Below are 20,307 nucleotides of genomic sequence, written 5' to 3' on the forward strand. Positions count from 1 at the left end.
AAGAACTTACCGTCCTTCTTCACCCAGCTAGCTGCAGTATTCTCCATCACTACCATCTGACAGAACTTGTCTCCTATAAAACTGAGGATGTACTTGGCTGTGGTTTGGTCCAGGTGGGTCTCATCCATCTCCCCAGGGACCCACAGGCTCAAGGCCTCATCATCAAACTGGTCCGGAGTGGAGAAGCCATCCATTCGGATAACTCCATTTTTACTGTAGGAAAGCCTGGATGAGAAGAAGCAGAAAAGGAGAGAATAGAGATGATCTTTCAGGAATATGTGGGAAAACCACATAATAAATGTATGCTTTTAGACTTATAACACATGACGGAGACAGAGAAAGCCTTTTTTGGACGCTGCACACTGCATAACATGTTTGAATGCGGTTTAAAACGCAGAAGCTAGTAGTACCAAACACAAAATTCTGTGTCATGGCTACACATGGAAAAGAAATAGTCAGAGGAGCTGACGAATCTGACTATGGGACTTCAAAGATGAAAAAGATACTGGCAAATCCTTAATTAACTAAAAATCAGTCTTATAGCAATAACTGGGAGACACAGAAAGAATCATAAATAGAGCCACAGTGGAAATCTTCTTAAAATGACGCCATGGAGAGTGCGCTACAGTCGAGCTCAGAAAATGTCAACTATCAAGAAAAAGACTCCTGCATGCTGTTTAGTACAAAACTGCAGGATGAATCTTTGCCAAAAAATGATGACGAGCACATTTTTTGTCAAATGAGACCGAGAACCACCTCGACCAAAACTACAGAAATGATTGCATAGTCCTGACAGTGAAGCACGGTGGTGGGAGAATGGTTATATGAGGCTGCACAAGCGCAAAATGTGATGAGGAGATGGCATTTATAGAGGGCGATATGAATTGTTGATATAGCAAAATACTGTCTGACAAGATGATTCCCAGTTTGGAGAAGCTTGGTGAAAGAGGAACAATCAGCATCTTAACCATCCAAAACATGCTGCTAAAAATCACACAAGAATTCCTAAAGAAGAACAAAGTGAACAAACTGACCTAGCCTAGCATGTAACCTCATCTTCATTTAATAGAACAGTTTTTCTGTATTTTAGGAAAGGTAAAGCAACTTATTAGCCTAGCCACGCTAGACAACCCACGGCAACGAATTTAATTCTCTGCCAGGGTGGGTCTAGTTACCCTTCATAAGCCTCGAGGCTGGATGCTCCTAAAACTGGCCGGACGAATCACCATGAAGTGTAGAGTCAGAAGGCGGGCGTAACTAAGTGACGACAGAGGCGCGACGATTCTGACAACCGGAAACAACTAGCCTAGCCGCGCTAGACAACCCACGGCTACGAATTTCATTCTCTGCCAGGGTCGACATCAAAAACGAAAACAGTCGTTGAGCTCCATTAGCACCGACTCTGAATAATCTTTCTGTTAACATGTCTGTAATATACTTGAGCTTCACCCATTGACTGTATAAATAAGGCTTCACCGAACTACCGCATCCTCTGATTTCCGGCGCTCTAGGAGCCTATTCGTTGCGCTGATTGGTTGTATACCTACCCAATTGCTGCAGAGTGATTTGATAGACAACTTTTTAGCCCGCCTCCCTCCCTGTCGAGCGTGCCTAGACCCTTGCATGTTCAGAGCATGGGTCTAGCGCGGCTAGGCTAGCAACTTATACTTTACAGTAAAGAAGATTTAAAAAAAAAACAGTCCATGAAGAATAGCAGAACATCCCTCCAGAAATCTGAGCAACACTGGTGTTCTCCATGGGGAGGAGGATTGAGCTTGCCATCAAAAATAAAAGTAGACATAGGAGGTAATGAAAAAAGTTCCTACTGTAGGGCCTGTATTTGACACAATTATAAATGATTTGACAACTAAGTCGCATTGCACATGGGGTGTACTCATTTCTGCTGTAAACTGGATTTCTTCATCTTATATTTGGTGTATAATACTCATGTCAAAGGGTAGGGCATATGTAATAAATAAAAAATAAAGCAACAAAAACTGACACTGAGTGACAGCATGACTCAACAGAAGGATGGGAAGTTGCTATTCTTGATGAGACTTTCCTCTGTAAAGGCATCATTGTCCTTGGTGTCCTTAAATAACCCAGTCAGCTCAGTTGAATGTTTAGAAAATCCCAGCCTGCTCAGCCAGACAGGAAGGTGATTTAAGGTGACAGAGCACGAATTAGAATTGGAGATGGAGAGAGGAGGGTGGGGGAAGAGAGAGGGAGTGATATTGCAGCAGCAGCAGCTCTGCAGTGAGTCAGTAAGGTAAAGATTATAGAGCAGAAAATCCTCTTTGGCAGACTTGCCCTGTTAGATCCCAGACTGCAGCTGCTGTGACTGCTTATCCAACTCAAGTGTATGTGTGCTGTGCATTCACAGTCAATGTGTGCACGAGAGAGAGGCAGTCCTGTAAAAATAGACCATCTGACTTCTCTCGTGTCCAAACTTTATCTCTCAAAAAAGCAAATCAATTCCCACACTCTTTTAATTACATTGTCTTGAGGGAAAACGAATGGCGCTAAATAATTGGGGCATTTTTGTCCTTGAGGGGATCAAAGCTCATTACAGCTGTAAATAGGCAGGGTTTCAGGAGTTCCCAGGAATACAAGAAGGTCTGACTAGATTCACATTATGAGCTGAAAAGAAGAACCAGATTGGAATAGATGTCTTGTTTAAAATGTTTCTATATATGTAAATGCTGTCTATTGTCATCATTCAGTGGCAGCATTTCACAGCCTTGTAAAAATAAAAGTGGAGGAGACCGACATGGAGAACAACAAGGGAGACAGAAGTTTCAGATTTGTTGGAAATTAACAGAAAAGCTCCTATTCATGCTGTTTTTACGCGAGCACAGCTATACATGGATGTTTTTTTGACTGATGAGCATGCTGGTCACATGACATTTTAATCTGTGCATGTGTGGCAATGCAGGACCTCAGTGTTCGCACAATAGTCTGATACATGTCACTTATAAAAATGATTCTGAATCTTTAAAACAAACATCAGATGTGAATAAGAAATTGTGCATTATTTAGTGTATTTTCAACACATGCACAGGTTGGGTGGATAGATGCAAGACCCGGTAATATAATCCAGATCAAAACCAAATATCTGCAAAAAAATAAAAGGGAACAAATGCGTAGAGTGCGAGCTTTACCGTCTGAAGTAGTAGAAGCGACAGAAGACGGGGGAATGTGCCGGCTCCTCGCCCTTCTTGCTGCGGATCACTCTGCACTCTCGACACTTCTGCAGGTTGGGTCCGATTTCCGAGCACGAGTCATCCTGCAGGAAAGACTCCCCCGTCTGCTTCAGCTTCTTCACCTTCCTCCAGTCCTTCAGCACAGAGCGGGGGATTCCATCTGAACAGAGGGCAAATCATTAGGTCAATAAGGACACGTAGGTTAAAGTATGAGATCAATAAAGAGATGCTCAACAAGTTGGTGCCAAAGATGATAAAACATGATGAAACAGACATGAAAATAAACCTTCAGCTGGAGAGAAGAAACTGCATACTTGAGCAATCTCAATGCTTTTTTCCCTCGCATTTTTAGTTTGTTCAAAATCTCGGAATATTGAAATAAATTAAGCACCCTTTAAAGAAGATTTAAAAGTTAAGTCAGGCTATGGGGGTAAAGCATAATATACTATATGTCTGTATCTTGGTTCTTTGTTTTTCTCATCAATTGCTCATTGCTCATCAAATGAGCATTACTTGACTGCTTAAAAAAAAAAAAAGGGCCCTTAGGTTAATATGGAAGATGCAGCACCCAAACACCCACATATTTGATTACTTCATCAGCTACAATAATTTCCTTATGGCCATCAAATCCCACAAAACGACCAAAATCAACAATGACTGGATATAATGTGTGTAATTTGATTGCAGTTGCACATAAAACATTTAGCAGCCAAGTGTCTAATTACTTTTGAACACCATCTGTTCTCAGGACTGTGTCTCAGCTAATGCATCATTTCCCATGAGATTTGCTATATACTACAACAAAACGTACATAAAAAAGCCTCGTTCTACCTGGGAAACTATTCAGAAATGAACCTAAATGCTACAGCAAACACCAACAACAGAAGACTTACTGCTGCTGGCGAGTTTGAGCTTCGTCTTCTCTCTGGCTGATCTGAAGATACCGTTGGGCTTCATGTCGTCTTCGTCTTTCTCATTGTCTCCTTTCTTCTTGGCCATGTCGTTCTGCTTCTTCTTGTAGGTTGGTTTAGGCTGACGCTTGGCTCGGCCCTCCATCTTGCTCTCGCTCGTGTCAGAGTCATCACCTGCACTCTCTGAACCGGACTCGTATGAGCGTTTGCCTCCCCGTCTGGATAAAGGAGCCGCTTTTCTCTCCTCCCCGCCTCCTCCTGCCGCCCCCAGCAGCTTCTCCTCCAGCTGTCTCTCTCTCTCACCTTTACCTGCGCTGTCTTTGCTCATCTCCACCTCGCTGGATGTCGAGGCGCTGAGGTTGACGGTACAGGGTTTGATCATTTCTGACATGGCTGTGGTGTTGCTTGTGCTGGTAGTGGTGCTGGGCAGTTTCTCTGCTTTAGCACTGGTGGAGCACGTAGTAGCAGTTGTGTTCCTGTCCTCCTCAGAGTGCCGAGTTAGCCAGGCTTTCTTGAGCTTGTGGTAATTAGAGGGCTGCCCGCAGCTTGATGAGGCCGATCCAGAGGACTGGCCATTAGGCAAGGGGCTGGACTTGCCTGGTGTTGTGCTCCCGCTAGCTGAGCTGCTGCTGCTGCTACTGCTGCTACTGTCAACCGAGGTTGAGGAGGCTTGGCTCAAAGCGGGTGGAGGAGGGGAGTTATGAATGGGAGTTTTGTCGATTGAATCTACAATTAGGGTGGAGTTTCCAGTTATGGATGTGGAAGCAGTAGGGAGGCTGCTTCTGGACTGAGCTGCAGCTAAAGCAGCTTTGTGCTTCTTGAGGTGAATAAAAGAGGGAGAGTAAGGCTGACTAGAGCCGGAAATGGAGCTAGGAACTGGGGTGAGGCTTAGACTGGGGTGGGGTGTTCCTGCTGAACTAACTGGAGGCAAAGACACCCCTGGTGATGTGGTACGTGAGCCAAAGCCCTCCTGGTGCTCCCGCTCCCTCTCCAGTCCTGAGTGGCTCAGCACGCGGCCTCCAAAGCCGGTTTTAAAGGCTGTAAATGCACCCCGATCTGAGACCGAGTAGCCTGGCTCTGAGGGGGCTGCACCACTTTTATTCTGCACAACAAAAGTTGATGATGCTGAAACTGCAGTCCTGCACACAGAGTTTGTGACACTGGCTCCTGTAGGTCCCTGCATGCCGCGCATAGAAGTCTTATTATATAGGAAACACATATCATCCAAGTTCGAGTTGGGCTGGATAACCCTTCCAGATCCCGACTCTCTCGCATTCTCGCCAAGTCTTGGACATTCGCCCTGAACTTTGGATGGGTAGAACCTCCCCTGGGGGAGCTCCTTATGAATAATAGCACCAGATTTGTTAGCACCAACAGGACTGTCATACTTAGCAGATGCAGATGGACGTACAATGACCGATGCCATCGCTGCCTGGGGCTTGCCTCTTGACAGCCCTTTCTCTACACAGTACACCCCTCCTCTTTCCTGAATCATCTCTCCACCTCTCCACCCATCTGTTGATGAAGTTATAATCTCCCCACTGACGGCAGAGGCCACAGAGGTGATGGCAGCAGCGTTTCCATGACCTTTGATGTCCCTGAGCTCCGGCAGCAGCGTGGGGGGCTTCTGCTGCTCCACTGATGTTTTGCTGCCAGCTGCCACCAAGCTGACTGGCTGGATAGGAGTGAGGGTTGGTGGAGACAGGCGTCCACCATAACCAGCTCTCTCCCTCTCCCTTTCTTTCTCTCGCTCCCTCTCTCGCTCTGCGGCCTCTTTGCGTTCCAGAGCGTGCTGTGTGGGCGGATGGAAGACGGGTGCTCGGTGGAGAGATGGCATTGCCCTGAGCTGGTGGTGCTGCTGTTGGTGGTGGTGATGGTGGTTGGAGACAGAGGATGAAGAGGACGACGTAGAAGAGGAAGGAGAAATGGCAGGGCTGCCGCGGTCTATCCTGTCTACACTGGTGTGGTGCTGATGCTGGGGTTGGACTAGTGTCACCTGCTGGCTGAGCTGCTCGGTGATTTTCCCTGCCAAGCCCTCTCCTCCCTCTGGCTGGTGTTTAATGAGGGGAGGAGGCTTACAGAGGGAGGCTTTGGAGTTGTAACTGCCAAGCGACAGAGATCCCTGACTTGGCACGGCCGCCCCGACACTAGCCACAACCCCCGGGGCTCCAACTGATACTTTGTTGTAGTAAGAACTGAGTTCTTTGGAGGGGTAGAGTCTGGGAGGCTCATTCACCACACTGTTTGACAGCGTGGTGAAGTAGTTACTCTTCTCGGACTGGATGGCGTGCGGATGGGCGTGGCTGGACTTGGAGCTGGGAGAAGGGAGAGCTGGTATTCGAACAGGGAAGGCTGGATCTCTGCTTCTCTCTCTGTCCCTGTCCATTCCAGGGTCACTGGCACGCTGGATCTTTGCAGTGAAGGGAGCGACCTCGATGCTCTCTTTTAGGATCTGCCGATTCTCCTCTTTGTATTTACTTGCTCGGTCTGCTGCCTGAACTGCATCCTGACAATCACAAAACAGAAACACACTAAGAATCCTTCTCACATTTTCAGACAACCAGATCAGATGTGCTTCAGGGATAGCTGATTTAAATGCAGATCAGTATATAGTCTGACTGATAATTTTCCGCTGGATGTCACTGTACATTTCTATTTTGATGGGAGTGGTAAATGCTAACCAAAAGAGAGAGAACTAATTAACGTTTCTCTTTCCCATCCGCTTTTAAAAAATAACACATATGTATCAAAGCGTATCTAGTTTAACCCTCGTGTTGTCTTTAGGTGAAAAATGACCCGGTCACTATGTTTTATAGCATAGAAAAACACTAAATGACCTTTTTTCAATTTGAAATTGTGCATACTGTACAGCTACTTTCTGCACATTTCTGGTACTTTCTTAAGATATAGAAATGCTATCTCTTGCTAAACAAATAATGTTTACATCTATGCAGTACCTTTATCAGCATTAATAGCGATGGTAAACCTCTACTTTAGTAAAGAAAACAGTTGTAACGTGTGTGATGTGATAAAAACGAGTGGTGTCCATGATTAAACACAGTCTTTCTGCCTTCTGGGAGGGAAAATCCAGAAAATTCACAAAATGTGTGATGCATGACAGGTTGCTTTTACATGTAAAATTAAATTTTTGGTTGAAAATTCAATTAAGCCGCTCTATTTTGAGACTCAGTGGAGGCGGATCATTTTTGACCCTGAGAACAAGAGGAGCGTACAGGATCTTAAGACAACACGAGGGTTAATAATATCATTAGTCCTAATACCAATACTAAACTCACAATAATGACATTGTGAGCTTTTATCGAGTGCAGACATGTACCTGTGTGTTTGTCAGACGCGTCTTGTTGTGGGGATCGAGGTAAAGGCGATGCATGTGGACATCTTTTCCTGTCGGGGTGCGACTTCTGTCCGTCTGCTCCTGTTTTAGCTGTCCTAAAGTCAGCGACCTGATGGGATCCACGAAGCCTTTCTTATCCACATCTCTGCACACACACACAAACAGAACATTTAATACATTTACCAAGGTTTTTCTGTATATTTTTAGCCAAATTTATACGTACATATTTTTAGTCCAAAAACATGCTGAGGTTAATTGGTGATTCTAAACTGTCAGTAGGTGTGAGGTAAGGTAGGTGAGTGTGACTGCTTGTCTCTACGTGTAGCCCTGTGATAGAGGGTGTCCTCTTGCCTTCACCCTAAGTCAGCTGGGACAGATTAAAGCCCTGCTGTGACACTAATGAGGATTAAGCGGTGTATAGATAATGGATGGATGGATATTTACACAGTAAAACAGGACATGGTTTGTCAATGCTTCCCATTCTGGTTTCCTGTTCTGCTGAAAAGCCATAATTAAAGTATCAAAGAAGAACTTCTGTGATAAAATCTACTTCTGACTGACAAATGCAATAAATTAAAGTGCAGTGAAGTGAGATAAAACACCCGAGTCACGCGTCAATTCAGGCAGCATACCTCAAATGAATTAAAATGAATCAAATATAATAATGAAATATTACAACATATTATTAGAATTTAAACAGATAAAGTAACAGAAAGTTTAGGCCATTTGCACAGTACCAAGATATTACTGCAGTTCAACAGATTTTAATCAACATGACATAACTAAGCTCATGAAAGAAACAACTGATGTGTGATATTATCTCTAATGCTGTGTGTTTGTGTGTATGGGTGTTCAGCAGCATCTAAACAACGGCTGGTGGTTACGTAAGTAGGGCACAGGCTGCTGAATGAACAGCATTCTCTCTGAACTGTTTTAATATTAGATTAGTTCCACTTCACTTGATCTGACTGACCGAGCATTCCCTGTCTGCCTCTCAGGGCAAACTTAGTACTGGTCTGTGTGGGCTGTCTGAACACTGAGCTTTTCAAAGGTAAGAGCATACAGTTCAAGTCAAAGCAAATGTTCGGTGCTCTCCGTTTCCCCTGTGCTAGTCCTTCATTGCTATTCTTAAGACAAAGGAAATGTCGAGTGTTTCCACTGATCATGATTTTCCATCACTCTTCCCATTCTGCAAAACTTAACTCACAAATTTTATGATTGTGTAAAATAATTTAGAACGTAGTTTAACAGTCCCACTTTTAAAATATCCATTGAACTTAAAATAGAATTAACTGCTTTCACCCAAATCCATTGCTGTACACCTCTCAAACAATAGTTGTAAAGTTCACATGTGTGATTTAGTGAAATAATTCTTACTTCTTTATCCAGTCCCTTTTAGAAAATAAGATTAATTCATACAGTTCAAGGAAATTCAGATTAGATATTATATGGAAACCACTGAAAAAAGAACCTTTGTACTGTTTTCACAAGTTCACTTTCTAAAAAATTCTCTGAATAAATCATTAAAATCTGAGTAAATGTGACCGTTATTTCACTGAAACATGAATTTGAATTGGTACATTTGGTGTCAGATTGAAGCCAGTAAAGCATTTTGGAGATGAACTTCACGTGCAGCTGATCTTTTCGCTTACTCTTTATGAACATCCATGCTGGCCTTTGACAGCGGAGGGCTAGCATGTGTGTTGATCTTGACAGCGGAGCGGTGGGCATCGGCGCTGGCTGGTCGGACAGGAACGTGGCCCAGCAAACCCAAAGCGTCACCAGCGCCACCAGCAGCCTGGTGCAACCACGGACTGGCTGTGTTCTGCACACAGAACAAAACACACATCAGTGCCATCATAATAATAAACCAGAATGTGACATCAGCAGACACACAAATGTGGTGATTCAAGTCCCAGCATAAAATCACCTTTAACTAACTGCAAACACACATGGCCATCCTACAGCAAAATATACAATTATAAATAAACACAGGCTCATTTCACAACTTTGTCTTTTGCCGTGGTCACTCAGTTCTAATTGGATGGAAACTGTGGATTATTTTCAGACAGACATGTTAGGGGTCTAAAAGGCTTCTATAGTAGGAGAAGACTATTTAAATTTAGATTAATGTCAGTTCAAACACATGCATGAAAAGAACAATCCTAGAAACCCTAACCTGGTATTTGTCAGTTAAAAAGACATCTTGTTGTGCATTATCCCTCACATGGTAATAATAGAGAATAAAAACAAGTGTTCTACACTGCTGTGAACATTTATAATTGTGCGTTGGTGTGACTGAATAGTATGCCTTCTGCAGTTACATCTACTACCTTCACTGGTCTATTGCATTTATTGCCCTCTAAGGCCCATATTTTAAAGCATCTTATTGTTTTTCAGACTCTTTTTTGGGGTAATCTGTGGCTGCCTCCTCATTTAGCGGCTAGCTGTTAGCATAGCCTTAGCTTTTTCTTCAGATTTTGCTCATTGTTCTCTGCTAAAGAGACGTGTCTGTCAGAAAAAGGTGTTTAAGTTAATCTTACTTTAGAAAAATGCTATGAGTACTCCAAGTAGCATTAGCAACATGCTAAGCGCTACAGCAAACTTCGCAGTGATAGTCTTAGCCTAGCACCATTGGCAGAACAAGTTGCAATGACATCAACAAGTGAATTATTGTGGCATTTCTGTGTAACAGGAAAAACTGGGCATGCTTGTGAAAGATTGGGGGATTTATGACAACTTTAGGGGAAATGCTTGGCTCTGCTGTTGGTCAAGACAAAAATCTGTTCATCCCTTGTACAAACGTATGTACCTCCATTAATTTCTGACATTCACACTGTTAAGAAACAGAAACAGTTGAGAGTCACACATGAGCATAAAAATCTGACCTGCCTGCAGCCAGGACATTGTGCAGCCCTAATGAATGTATGAACCAGTCTGAGCAAATCTGAACCAGCCTCTCTTTGAACTGACACCTAGAGAGACGGCCTGCCGTGCTGATGTAACGCAAAGACAGATCCTACGCTTCTTCCACAGACTATAAATAATGAAACACCCCTCGGGAATGGCTGCCTTTTAATTTAAAAGTGGACATTTGAAGATTCACACTGAAGCCCTATGTCCACAGAAAAGGACTAAACTTTTTAGGCACCATCAGTGTCCACTGAGCACAAGCAGGATCAGCTGATGTCTGGACTTGTGCTGGTTGTGTTCATTAACACTGACAAAGCACCGAGAAGCTCTTAGTACAAAATTTGGCACTGCTGGATTAACAGGTCAAAATTTGGTAATGCAATCTTCCTGTTTTGGTGAGGTTGAACCATCACCACATCTAGGACACAGTACATGAAGAGGCAATAATATATAGGCTTTCTGAAGGAAGTCAAATGACTGGTTACATTCAGTAAAGTCAAGTAACACACAGATTAAAATGAATAATTAAATATCTTATTATTTTTTGACATCTTTAAGTTTTATATTGTTAATATGTTTGTGTTTTAACTTTGTATGGTGTCCTTGGGTGTTTTGAAAGGCGCCTATAAATAAAATGTATTATTATTATTATTATAGATTGTCATGTCAAAAATAACTGAAACAACTAGTAGAGTGCCGAGAGGGAACATCTTCCTCCAAAGATAAAGCTCGATCTCATAATTCTAACAGAAACGGTCTGGATTCACACCGTAAATTCAACAGTTTTTGCCTCTGCTCACCTCTCCACCAAGTATGATTTAACTGGGCTTGTTAGTCCAGACAGACGGATGTCCAGCAAACAAACAGCACTCATCACATTCCTCTGTCATCTTGGCACAGAATAATTCCTTCAAACGTGGACAATCCCTCCAACCCTTTTCACAAGCCAACTGTATCTGCTGTAAAAATGCAATCCACATAGTGGCAGAGTGTGGCATATTCGGCACCACAACGTTCTCCAAATGGCTAAACCGGTTGCAGCGTTGAGTGTTTTCTACTACATCAAATTTGCCAGAGTTCAGAATAGCTAGAACAGGCTCAATAACATTAATATCTACCGAATCATTAAAAAGGTGCAAAAACATGCATTTTGGAGGCACATACACAGACGACTACTGTATTTCAAAATTAAAAGCCCTGTTAGATCTCATCTGGCCTCTTTTCTTCATCCCTAACCTAAATCTGCCTAATGTCTCCATCACATCCACCCCTTCATCTTTAATGTCCACTCTTATTCCAGGAGAAACAGAAAAGTGTGACAGAATTATACCCCTTCATCTTTAATGTCCACTCTTATTCCAGGAGAAACAGAAAAGTGTGACAGAATTATATAGGCTAACATGAATACACCTACCCTCCTGAGAGAGACTTCAGAGTTTACAGTGACAGGATTTTCAGGGTGGACCCATTTTGTGGGGGGCAGGTTGAGTCCTGGGGGGTAGGACGGTGGTGTTCCATTAGGGTACTGCCAAAGGATGGGGTATAGGCCAAGCCCTGCTGCCCCGCCGTGAGCCTGGGCTAGAAGAGAGGGTGGAGGGTGGCCCTGACCCTGAAAACAAAGGCACATTTATTAGCTGATCATGTTTGTGGCGGGAGGCTGTAAAGATTGTTTAGCTCCAAACTGCAATAATGTAATTAGTTAAACTGAAAGAGGAGGAAAAATGACTGTCTTCCCATTGGTATGCATCCCTCCTCTCCCCTTCAACCCCACACTGGAAAAAATGCCCCTCTCAAAATACGAAAAAAAAAAAAAAGAACTTTTACCTTGAAATAAGTCAAAAAAAATAATCTGCCAATAGCATAAGTGAAAAACGGCTTGGTAAGATTTCTTGAAATAAGGTGTGATACTTAGAATCTTGAGATTTTAAAATTAGCTGGGAAAACTTATTTTAAGCTTTATTGTACCAGGATTGTCAAGCTTAGGTGTCTTTAACCCTCCTTTTGTCCTCTTTTACAGCAGCAAAAAATATTGTTGCCTTGTCTGGAAAAAAAAATAAAAAAAATCAGCAAAAAATTCCCCAAATTTATAATAAATTTGAAAAATCTTCAGGAAGAAAATTCCTTAAAAGTTTTATTTAAAAAATAGCAAGAAATAAAAATTTAAAAAAATCTAAAAATTGTAAATCTTTTCAAAAAATGAATAAAAACCTTCAAAAAATTCTAAAAATATCTGAAGTGATTCCATATATATCAGTAAAAGTTCTAATATTTTCTTTAAGAACATTCGGGAAAAAAATCAACCAAAATCCAGCGAAATTTGCTGGATTTTGGTTGATTTTTCCTGAATGTTCTTAAAGAAACATTTTTTTTAACTAATCTTTTTTTCAACACAAAATGTTTAAAAATGTCCCATAAAATTTTGATGATGTGGAAGTTTTCACTGTGAAAAAAATATATATATATTCCACATTTTTAAACTTTAAAATGGGTCAATCTGACCTGCAAGACGACAGGAGGGTTAAAACAAGATAATTTCGAGATTGTTTGACTTAAGATATTTAAGACGCATTGCTTAAAACAAATCCCTCCATCTAGCTGAAATGTCACTTGTTAAGTGAATTTATCTTAAATCGAGTGGGATGAGACATTTTGACTGAAAAGAAGACAAATAGACTTGGTAAGATTTTGAGTTTTTGCAGTGCAGAGTTGGGTTTTATATAACAGTCGTGTGTGTGTATCAGGAGTCAGACCTGCAGGAACTGCTGCTGGTGTGCGGCTGCTGGATGAGGCAGGGCGAGATGACCCAAACCGCCTGGGGTGTCGAGCCGAGGGTGGCCCCCGAGGAGATTGGCTGTAGGAGGGGGCATGGCTGGGAGCACCCCGGGGGGCAGAAGGTGCGGGTGAGGTAGGGCGGAGGTGTGAGGAGGCGCAAGCAGGTGGGAGGCGGCATGGGGGGTGGCATGGGGGTGCGATGCAGGAGTCAGGCAGGGGGAGTGAGGAGAGGGGGAGTGCAAGGTGTGCAGATGGGGATGGAGATACGCCGTCACGTGGTTGGAAGAGACGGTTGCAGAGACGGAGTTCTCTGTGTCAGAGCGAACCAGTGCTGGGTCCCTGTAAACAGTGAAAGTCTCGTTCTTGTCGATGATCAGCGGACTCTTGGTGCTGCTACTCGTACTGACTCCACTCGACTCCGACCGTGGCGGCACTGGCTTGAAACCAGACCGCTGAGGCTCCGACTCCAACTTAGACAAACGGCCTGTTGGAGGTGGGGAGGTATCCGAGTACCTCTGTATTTTATGTTTAGAGACCTCTGGGGAGGTGTTGGGTTTAGGTTTAGAGATGTCGAGCATGCCCGGGTGAGGCTTCGCTTTGAGGAGGTCAGCTGGGTTTGTGTTCGGGTAGGAGTGGCTCAGAGAGTTGTTGGGGTGCTGGGATTTTTGTTTTAGGGAGTCGAGCTGAGCTGAGTTGGAGTTTGGGCTGGGGCTCATTTTGGACTTGGCTAAGTCAGTGGGGGGGGCTGTGTTCATCTTGTGGGGGGACAGTTGCTGCTGTGGGTGTTTTCTCGTCTCTTCAGATAAAGATGGACTCTTGATGCCAGGGTGGATAGATGTGTAGTGCTGCAGTTGTGTGTGATGCTGCTGCTGATGAAGATGAAGATGATGATGAGAAAGGACAGTTTTCTCTTTTTCCACCAGCAACACGTTTTCAGCCATCGATGTGACAGGCCTGAAAGCATAGCATAGAAGAAAATGTCTTTAACTTATGTACGTATTCAACTATTGTTCTCGTTTTGTTTTTTTTACTGTAAATTAATAAAACAACGGAATACAAACATGATCTCAATTTCAGGACAAACATACCGTCTAATTTAAAAATATATCACACCACTGATAAAATGCTGTTTCTGCTTTGTTGCATCTTATACCCTGCTAGCAGCCTGAGATCCTCAGAACAGCAACTTTTTGAATGATTGCAGGTTCAGGTCCATGAAAACGAAACTTGATCATGATTTAGGCTTTAAGAGTTCTTTTATGCAAAAGGTTTTCTTAATTTGGCTCAACTGGTGATCTGTTTATTTAAAATTTCATTTTTATAAGGTATTGCTGTCTTACTGCAGAAATCTTGTGGATTTTACTCAAAATTGTTTAGCATAGCCACAGGTATGTAAAAGAGTGCAATGACTCCTAAAGTGTAATATTATAAATTAATTAGTTTCTGTTAATCTGATTGAAATTTAATGACAAACATTTTGACACTACTTAAAGTCTTGAACATAGGAACGTGGTAGTTTCCAAATGTAATAAAGTCAGTGAAAAGCAGAAAACCTAAAAGAAGTGGTGCACTTCATGTCTGGAGGTCTGACTCTCTTTCTTTGGGCTTACACATTTCAGGTCACCACAGGTGCATGAGATCTTTTTGTGACCAGAGGATCTATCTAATGTCTGGTGCAAACACTCAGTTATTATATCAGGACACCTAAAAAGCAACATGACTTTTATTCAAAACCAGACCAGTCCAGAAATACACTTTCTGCTCTCACCTGATGACTTCAGAGGGAGCAAACTCTATTTTGCTGCTTAAGCTCCTGGCTGCTGTCATTCCACTTCCCATGATTCCTAGCTGCTGCTGAACAGGAGGGTCTACCTCCATCCTGCGGCCTCCCTCTGATGCCGAGGGAGATGGAGGGACAGGAGGCGAGGAGACCGGGGAGGGGTTGAGAGGGAGGTAAGGTGAGAGGGCTGTGGATTCTGCCTTCTGGGAGGCGAGCAGCGCTGACACTGCCTCTGAACTCTCACGGTGCGCGGTGGCCTGGGCGTCATCTGTGATGTCAATCACGCCACCTCCGTGAAGGTGGGACAGCAATGGTGTCTGGGATCGAGGTGATGCTAAAAAAAAACAAAAACAAACAACAACATAATTATCTAAGAATAATAAGCTGTTGTATATTGAGCTGTGTTGTACGTCGCTTTGGACAAAAACGTCTGCTAAATGAAATTGTAGAATTGTAAGCTAAGGGATAATCATCATATAAATTGCAGAAGGTGTGAAGCTGCTGTACCTTTCACAGGATTCTTGCTGTTCTCAATAATACCACCCTGGACTGCATCAGACATCAGAGGTGTCAGCTGCCGTGGTGGCTGGGTGATCTGTGTTACTGCCACCAATTCTTCCTCCTCCTTCGATATCTCTGTGTCCTTCACCACACTCTTCTTGATGTCCTCTGTTGCTTGAAGCTCCACCCATGGGGACATGCGTCCAATAAGAGCTGAGGAATCATTAATTTTGGGTCCTTGCAACAGTGGTTTTTCATCCTCCTCCATTTTGGAGACGGCAATAGGTTTTACATCACTGCTGCGAGTCTTTAGCTCATTTTCAGAGTTAGGCTCTGAGGAAGAGGAAGAGGAGGAGGAGGAAGAAGAGGAGGAGGACGATGAGGAGGAAGAGGAGCAGGAAGAGTGGGCAGTCCTCTTGTTGTGTGGGTTTTCTGAGTCACTGCTCTCTGATAAATCAGACGTCATGTCAGTCTTGAGCCTCTTTAGACCCGTCTTCTTCTCATCTTCTTCGCCCTTCCTCCGTTTGTTCATTGCCTGCTTCACCTTGGACTTGGACTCTGGACAAATGAAAAGAAATGATTTATTATTGGACCCATCAACACATACTAGTCTCATTGTGCAGAAAATGCTGTTAATTGTTTTTACTCTGTGCTAGTCTTGGTTACACTGACTAGTCAGAATAAGAATATCAGCCAGTCATCGGGTAGCAATGTGGACCAAAACTCATATATCTGCATTTTTAGACTCAATGACAATAAACAGACTATAGCCAAAAAATACACAAAAAAGCTAATCTCATGGCTTTGGAAATAATCTCCTTGTACTCCTCCTTTGTGATTTCCTTCTTTTGGTAAAGTGGTTTGATGGCTGTCTTCACTTCATTCTGTACAAAGTCTACAGCAGGCTTTCAACAATGATCCTTTTGTTTAAATTTGATCACAGTAGTTCAATAAATACAGCATCTTTTTACAAACATTTTTAATAACAAATAGTTTGTGTATAAACTGTCTATGTAGAATAAACAGATAATCCAACCTAAATTATCAGTCAACAATGTCTTAAAGAAGAGAACTGTAAGAAGACAAGAAGACAGCCATTTTGCATCTTGGTGCTTAACAAAGAGGAATACAGTGGCTATCAATGCTAAAATCAGCAAAAGCAGCGGTCCATTACAACCTGCAGAAGAAAATGCAGCATGGCTCCATCATGGACCACAAAGGTCTTCCCATTAATAAGATGCCCCAAGGTTTCCTAGCACAACATTACAGTTTAATAAGATGATCCATGCCATTCTCTCCACCACTGCTCGGTGGGTTTAATGTTGTGGCTGATTGGTGTAAGCCCTGGAAGTTGTAATGGCCGATGCTACAATCTGTTTTACGACAATTTGGTACTACGACTTGAACACCAAAATTCAGTGAAGCAACACTACAGTTACTAGTGGGTATCATTTGTAGACTAGACAACTCTGTTAAGTTTTTCCAAACAGTGTAACAGACCGCCAGTTTATCTGCTTACAGTTTTTCTCAATTGCTAAAACACTACACTCTATTGTCTGAACCAAATTCTCAGTTGCCTGAACCCACTTATTGAATCAGTCACTCTTTTGGCAAAACCATAAGCCCTTTCCACCTGTTTAGACACATCTTGTCAACACACTGTCATTGTGATGCACCTGTGTTGCATAAGGGTGAGCACTGGTGGCAAAAGTCAAACACAGTTAAAGCTCAGGCGTCACTGGTTGAACACAACAACTCAAAATTGATCACACTTGTGGCTAATGATGTGAGGGTACATATAAGCCAAAGCACTGGTTTGTGAGGCACTACAATGGACAGAAATCTAAGAAGAGGAGCATGGATACGGCATGCCAGGGTTTTTCCCCGTTGCCTGGCTAGAGAAAATGTGTCCTGTGATGTAGATGAAGTCCTGTGGCCTGAGCCAGTACGGAGAAATGATGCTGTGGCAGAGTAATGCACTTTTCTTTGTACTTCAGTTGTAAATTTTTGTGCTTTATTTTTAGTTACAAGTGCTACATGTAAATGCACAGGATTTCTGTTTTTTGCAAATTATTGTTTCTATGTACAAGTGTTACAATGCTCAGGTATTTTGTTTTGCAACATGCATTTAGCCTAAATAAACATCTATTTCTACCGCTTCATGTCCTGAGCGTTGTTTTCCTTTTTTCTATGTAGTGTTTAGTGACTACTCAGTAGAGTATTTCATTTCGATTGACTTGAGGCATGATTTAACAGTATAGTTCAGTTTTGAGCACAGATTGAACTGTTTTGGGGTGAAAGTTTGGTTTTGCAAGAAGAATCAGAGGAGAAACTGTAATAAGGACTTTGTTTACTGTTTATATTAGGGTCCAAAATAACATAGTGGCAATAAAGAAAAGCAGTTTCTATCTAAAGCCTCATGATGACCCCTTCACATGTAACACCAGTTGCATTAAAAGGAAGAAAGCTTTTTATGTGATAGTTTTGTAAGAAAAAGCTAAAATTCTACTTCTTCTGTCCTCTCTGGAAAAAGAAACCCCTTCACTAGCAGTGCTGCCGCAGCATATCCTTAGATGTCTGCATACAATCTCTAGATCTGAACTTCAGTGTGGCGGTGACAGTCCTCACCTCGCCCTGTGGGCTCTTCTTTCCTGTCCTTGTCCTCCTCTGGAATACTGCTGTCTGATCCTTTCCTCCTGGAAGAGCGAGCGCTGCGCTGCTCTCTCTGTTCCCGCCCACTGCTTCCTGGTGAGTGGTGGGATTGGCTGGCTGGCTGCTGGCTTTGCTGTGACTGGCTCTGCTGCTGGGAGGCCATCGCTCCCTGGGAACCTTTAGGGTTGGGGCCGGATGATGTCATGATGGGGCGAGGGCTGTTGGCTTGGGCTCGTGTGTAGTGACTCTGTAAGAACATAAAAACGACAGATTAACTCACGTACAGACACATATAGAAGTGGAAGTTAGATTCATTACAAGAAGTGCATGCACATTTTTACCTACTAGATTATTAGCTACACCGCTACACTCACTAATACACTGGCCTTTCCTTCTTCAAGTTCTAATGTTCAGATGTTGTTTGATGGTTGACAGGGATGTTGACTCAACTGTATGGCTTTTTGGAGTTTGCATTCCGCTTTTTTCTCCTTTGCTTTACAGAGCCAGATACTGTAAATAAAGTGGTAAATGCTACTAAATCTTCTCAGCTACAACCTCAGTCATCTCTGCTTGATCTACCAGCCTGAACACAATCACCCTACAATGCTGGGGTAATGAAAAAATAAACAAAAATTAAATCAATAGAAATTGGAAGGGAATGCAGCTATATACTGGAATGTCTGTCTCTTGTCCATATATTTGTTTCACACAAAACACATCAATTTCTTTTTTAAATATATAATTTAAGACATTATAAACAGCATTTTCCCATGTTTTGTATGAACTTAACTCCAAAAGGACTCTAATCTAGTGTCTACTGCTTAGTGTTGACTTCAAAAAGGAAAGCTCCTCATTTTCTACCACAAAGCACTGAACCCTCAGCACATGTTTTTTATGCTACTATATCTTCATCTTCACTGACTTTCTGCTGCTGATAACCAGGAGTGTCAGTGATGCTATTCACTGAACAAAAGAATTTAACATCGGATTTGGTGCTCATAGACCTTTTTACTTTTGTTTCCATTACATGTATCAGTCACAGAAAAAACATGATCTGACAGCAGGTTACATGTAATCAGCAGTCAGTATTCACACATAAGATGTTTCTACTACTTTTGTCCCCATTATTTGTAATGTCAGGAGACACCAAATTAGCAACACTTCCCTGTTTAATGCAATAAAATCCAAAAGTGCATCTTAGACAAAAATCAGGAATAAAACTGAGTGGTTACTGTTTCTTAGAATTACGACTTGGATATAATTTCAGGGCTGGACATTTAGAGCAAGCCCCAAAGGCTTTTGGGGGTTCATTTACATCGCCACACCCACCATCATATCTGGGAGTGGAATACAACCGTTGTATGTGTGATTACACCCAACTGTGATGTAGCCTCTGTGTAGTGAAATGCTGTGAGGGTGTGGCAGAAGTTGAAGAAATCACTAGATCGTGAGTAGTGAGTCGGACATTTGGCGTGGGTGTAGTTCCTCTTGAAATCAACACTTAACTTTCACATCCCACCTCCAGATTTTGACAGACATTTAACAGTGTGTGTCTGTACATAACCAGAAACAATTCTATGCATCTGAAATACTGTTTTTGCATTTGGTGATTTGTATTCTTTCTGTTAAATGGAGATGATTGTACATTGATTGGTGCAGAAAATGGCTCTTTTCCAGTCTCAATAAAGCAATACCACCTAATACATAAATTAAGAAGCACAAATTCAACAATAAAATTCATATCAAGGTGAAAATGTTACAATGAAGCTTAACGTTGTGTATAAGAAAGGAACAGTTATAGAGGCCAGAAGAAGATATACTGAAGAGATGACTGAAGTGGCCTCTATTGCTTTACCATTAGCCTGTTATAGAACCTCATATTTTATAAAGTTTGGAAAAGTTCTAGTCTAGTTTAAGTAATTTTATGTACAGTATGTCACATATTTAATCATTCAATTACTATATGAGCAAAAATATTCTGCATTAAAGTAAATTTGTTTACAAATGTCATTTACAATTCTCCAATGTCTCTTAAATAGCACTAAAAAGCTGAACATATTCCACAACACAGCGCTGATCTGATGACCAAAAGATACCAAAATGGCAATGAAATAAAATATTGAAGACTAGCACCCAGGAGCTAGCTTACTGCGACACTTTGAGTTTTCTTACTGAAGTGATAAAAACCCTATGGCAGAATTTATTATACCTGTCAATGTG

The 20,307-nt window shown here is 42.3% G+C and overlaps 1 protein-coding gene across 3 annotated transcripts in view; it reads right to left on the bottom strand.

The window, feature by feature from the left end:
* jmjd1cb (jumonji domain containing 1Cb) overlaps positions 1 to 20,307 on the bottom strand; it is a 146,953-nt gene that overhangs the window by 15,194 nt on the left and 111,452 nt on the right. For all 3 annotated transcript variants that reach the window (XM_051939792.1, XM_022200488.2, XM_051939793.1), the window contains 10 exons: positions 18,064 to 18,334; positions 15,442 to 15,993; positions 14,923 to 15,268; positions 13,133 to 14,108; positions 11,797 to 11,991; positions 9,122 to 9,294; positions 7,452 to 7,614; positions 4,097 to 6,620; positions 3,162 to 3,363; positions 11 to 225 (listed from right to left, as the gene is read on the bottom strand). In XM_051939792.1, the coding sequence (XP_051795752.1) occupies positions 11 to 225; positions 3,162 to 3,363; positions 4,097 to 6,620; positions 7,452 to 7,614; positions 9,122 to 9,294; positions 11,797 to 11,991; positions 13,133 to 14,108; positions 14,923 to 15,268; positions 15,442 to 15,993; positions 18,064 to 18,334 (5,617 nt within the window). The remainder of the gene's footprint in view (positions 1 to 10; positions 226 to 3,161; positions 3,364 to 4,096; positions 6,621 to 7,451; positions 7,615 to 9,121; positions 9,295 to 11,796; positions 11,992 to 13,132; positions 14,109 to 14,922; positions 15,269 to 15,441; positions 15,994 to 18,063; positions 18,335 to 20,307) is intronic.

The sequence above is a fragment of the Acanthochromis polyacanthus genome, chromosome 19, assembly GCF_021347895.1.
Source record: "Acanthochromis polyacanthus isolate Apoly-LR-REF ecotype Palm Island chromosome 19, KAUST_Apoly_ChrSc, whole genome shotgun sequence".
Taxonomy (NCBI): domain Eukaryota; kingdom Metazoa; phylum Chordata; class Actinopteri; family Pomacentridae; genus Acanthochromis; species Acanthochromis polyacanthus.